Source organism: Ptychodera flava, chromosome 5 (assembly GCF_041260155.1).
Source record: "Ptychodera flava strain L36383 chromosome 5, AS_Pfla_20210202, whole genome shotgun sequence".
NCBI classification, from domain to species: Eukaryota; Metazoa; Hemichordata; class Enteropneusta; family Ptychoderidae; genus Ptychodera; species Ptychodera flava.
In genome coordinates this window covers 7,700,843-7,704,436 of record NC_091932.1, presented here as the reverse complement: position 1 = coordinate 7,704,436, position 3,594 = coordinate 7,700,843, and the positions used below count along the sequence as shown (strand labels likewise).

General features: G+C 37.8%; 1 protein-coding gene across 1 annotated transcript; it reads left to right on the top strand.

Moving 5' to 3' along the window:
• The first annotated feature begins 264 nt into the window (after positions 1-264).
• Positions 265-1,405, top strand: LOC139132679 (zinc finger and BTB domain-containing protein 24-like). Its single transcript, XM_070698946.1, has 2 exons — positions 265-453; positions 548-1,405. The coding sequence occupies exons 1-2, from the start codon at positions 265-267 to the stop codon at positions 1,403-1,405; spliced, it is 1,047 nt and encodes a 348-aa protein (XP_070555047.1).
• The last annotated feature ends 2,189 nt before the right edge of the window (positions 1,406-3,594 follow it).

The following is a 3,594-nucleotide window of genomic DNA, read 5'->3' as shown; positions in this document are numbered from 1 at the left end:
GATTACTTTGGTTTACATTAAAGTTGTGTGACTGTGTACTAGCACTGTCGATGACACATGTTGCTCAACAAGTTTGAAAGACACCTCAGTGCCTCCATGTTGGTTAGGGTAATGCTGCATCTAGTCTTGTGTGAAATTTGTTGTTCAGGAAAAGATGAATAAGTGAATATTTCTGTATTTTCTTCAGCCAACAAATGAAGTTCATACCATGGTACAGTGATACCATATGTGCTGTGTAAGTCGTAGAATGAGCCTCATGTAACCATGGAAACAGAGGAATCTGCTCATTACAAGGTGGTGGCGGAAGACGTCAAGGATGGCATAGCTGTACTTCATGAAGACGCCAGTGATGGAGAAACTGCCAACAATCATGTAGAAGTCGGAGACTTCGCTCGGAATGAACAAAACTCATGTGATGAAGGAGGCGACTCTGGTGTACAGAAGGATGAAAATGTCAGTACGATATCCCTCAATATGACTGAATCAAGCTGGAAGTACGTGGCATCAGGGCACTCCAGGACAATTCTTGCCCGTTCTCCAAACTTAGGAGCAGAGTCTCCTTATCGATGTGATTATTAGTGTGAAGAAGAGAGAGTTCCCCTGCCACAAAATTATCCTGGCAAGCTGCAGTGACTTCTTCTGTGAGTTCTTCATACAGTCTGCCAAGAAGAGTCCCAAGCAGGGTAGTGGAAAAGTGGAAACGTTTGTGGTCAATGAAATCCCAATGACAACCATGGAGCAGTTCTTGGAGTTTGCATACACAGGAACTGTGTACATGAACAGGAAAAATGTACAGAATCTTCAAACTGCAGCAGAGTTCTTCAAAGTACCGCTGCTTGCCAGAGGATGTACTGAGTTCATACGGAATCACATGTACACAGTCACTGTCAGCGGTGATTCAGCCATGGGCAGTTTGTCAAGTCCGACTGACGTAAATGCATCAATTCAAGATGGTCAAGAAGTTGTAAATGCTTCAAGCGCTAACAATGGTGAGGAGTGTGATTTGTACATATGCACACAGTGTAACAAAACATTCAGAAACAAATTCATTCTTAATCTGCACATGAAATGCCACACCGATGAAAAGAACAACTCAGACTTGGACTCCAGCGAATCATCGGTCAATGTGCCTAGTAAAAAGCGTATAAGGGACCCCAACATGCACAACTACAAATGTGATATCTGTGGCCGGGGATATAAGTACAAACACAGCCTGAATGAACACAAGAGAAAACATGACAACAAGTTCATCTGTTCCAGATGTGGAAAATCTTTTGGAAGGAAGGATCACTTAGAGAACCATGAAGGAATACACCTTGACAGAAAACCATACTCTTGTCCCAAATGTAATGGAGGCTTCAGCAGTCTCAAGGTTATGAAAAGACATGTTTGTCGGCCGAGGTAGACAGCTGTTATAAACATGAGGGACACTTCAATTTCAAAGTCTCCATCACTGTTGTGAACTTTTGTAATATAGAGCACAGCCTAGTGGTTAACACAGGCACTTTTCTGAAAACAATATAATTGGGCCAAACCATGGTGGTAAAAGGGTTAACAATCAAAGAAATAATTTGATTATCAAATGAAAATCAGTTTGTGTTCATAACTTTTCACTTTTAATCTTTCATTGTTGATGTTGCAACCATAGAATATTTGTTCTTTTATTTGTAATTGGCTACTTTTATTCATTAAAAATAATCATTTCTTTGTATTTCCACATTTTCTAAATGCTGTAAGTTTTCAAGGTTGTTGATGAGATGTTGTGTTTAGGTTTTGCAGTCTATGTTTTGCTGGTCACACATTCCTGAAATATTTAGAACAGTCTCAATAAATACTTAGACTGGAATGATAATAGATTACCCAAGGCATTCAATCTTTAACTAAGTTGTGATATGGCATAGGCAAGTAGCTCTAACTTTTATGATTTTTCACTATTTGTATTTTGTATGTCAATCACAATTTCTTGTTCTACTCGCCAAAGTTTGTTTAAATGCAGACTATTCAACTTGTCAACACAGTGTCCATATGTGTAAAAAATTGTGTACAATTAAGTTCTAGTCCGGACCAGAATTATTCACATGTGCAGTCTTCATATACCGGTATACAGGCCGAGTACTGAATACTGTGTATTTTAACATGCTGTAGGGAGTAGAGGAAACAGTTGACATTAAAAAATAAAAACAGGGAAGGAAATTGTCAAATGTTCCAACTACTGGTCCCATAACCCAGTTATGGTTGGGAAAAGAAGAACTCCAGCCATGATGCCATGGTGACACATGAATATAACTACTCTGTGATTGGTCTGGAATTTAATCGTGGTGTATTTGGTTATAATGAATAGTAACAATGTACCGGTAATTGTAACAGAACTTCAAACCAATCACGACAAAGTCAAAACATGTGACTGATTTCCTGTAGCATACATGATATTATCTGTCACCATGACATCTCAGTGGATGTTCTTTTTCATGCAAATTTATCATTTCCTATTCTGGTTTCAATGTCAAGCATAAGATGCTAGCTGTAGCCGTAGGATTTTCAGTGCAACCAAATTTCCAGCAAGATTCGAGGAAACTGGCATAGAATTTAAGAGGTCAGCTACCAGTATATCAGTCGCAAACTTTGAACCATGCTGAGAGAGTGACTTACAAAACGTTTAAAGGAATATAAGCAACAGACATTCAGTTTGGCAATATTCAATATTATGAGGCAAACCCTGTCAAAAATAGGTGTTTACTGTTTCTCATTTTGAAATAAATGTTTTACATTTCACTACCATGCAGTATCACCCAGTGGAAGTTTTCATTACAGAGGACAAAGAAAAGGTCATGATCCTTGGTCTCCTGATAATAGTATCGACCTGTTCTGACACTCCAGGTGTCCAAATATATTACTAGTGTAATTGTCTTGCCTCTGTGATAGTACAGCACTTCTGACATTGTAGATGAATTGACAGCATTGAAAAGACAGTGTAGTTGAATATCTATACCATAATAGGAACAAGAATGTTGTTGAGACAAAAATAATTTGAGTTTGTGGTAGCAGTCCAACATCAGTCCAACTGCAGGCACAGCAAATAAAACAGGTTGGACTTGAAATTATAAATTGTTTTGGTGAAATATTAAAATCAAGTACAGGTCCGATCGTTCACTGTAAATTTCTCTGCATTTCAACTGTACACAGTCTTTATCAAGGGTTTATTCCCATTGATAAAGGTATAAAACAGACTTTCAATTTACGGTATTCTTCATTGCTCCAATTTGGGTTAGTGGGTTATGCGTACCTCATTCTGTAATTGGACTTACATCAGTTGGATGATGGATTGATTCAAACAGACTTTAACTCATTTGAATCTGTTTTTAAAGACCAATTGGTCCTGGACTTGATTTATTTTACTAAGAAAGACAATTTCCATGAGTTACTTGTTTACAAAAGTTACTTGGAACTTTGTAAGGTAAACATTGACATAGATTTTCATTCAGTTACATGTAATGACTTTATCTTGGCGTAACAGACAGAAATGTGGCTTTTTGATGTGTTTTTAGCGATTGCTAACAGGGTGATAATTTGCAATTATTGATTTGGCATTCCCCG

Coding starts and splice junctions, on each gene's coding strand:
- LOC139132679 (XM_070698946.1), top strand. CDS start 265: ATGGAAACAGAGGAATCTGCTCATTACAAGGTGGTGGCGGAAGACGTC. Junction 454..547: donor GTGTACAGAAGGATGAAAAT/GTCAGTACGATA, acceptor CTCCAAACTTAG/GAGCAGAGTCTCCTTATCGA.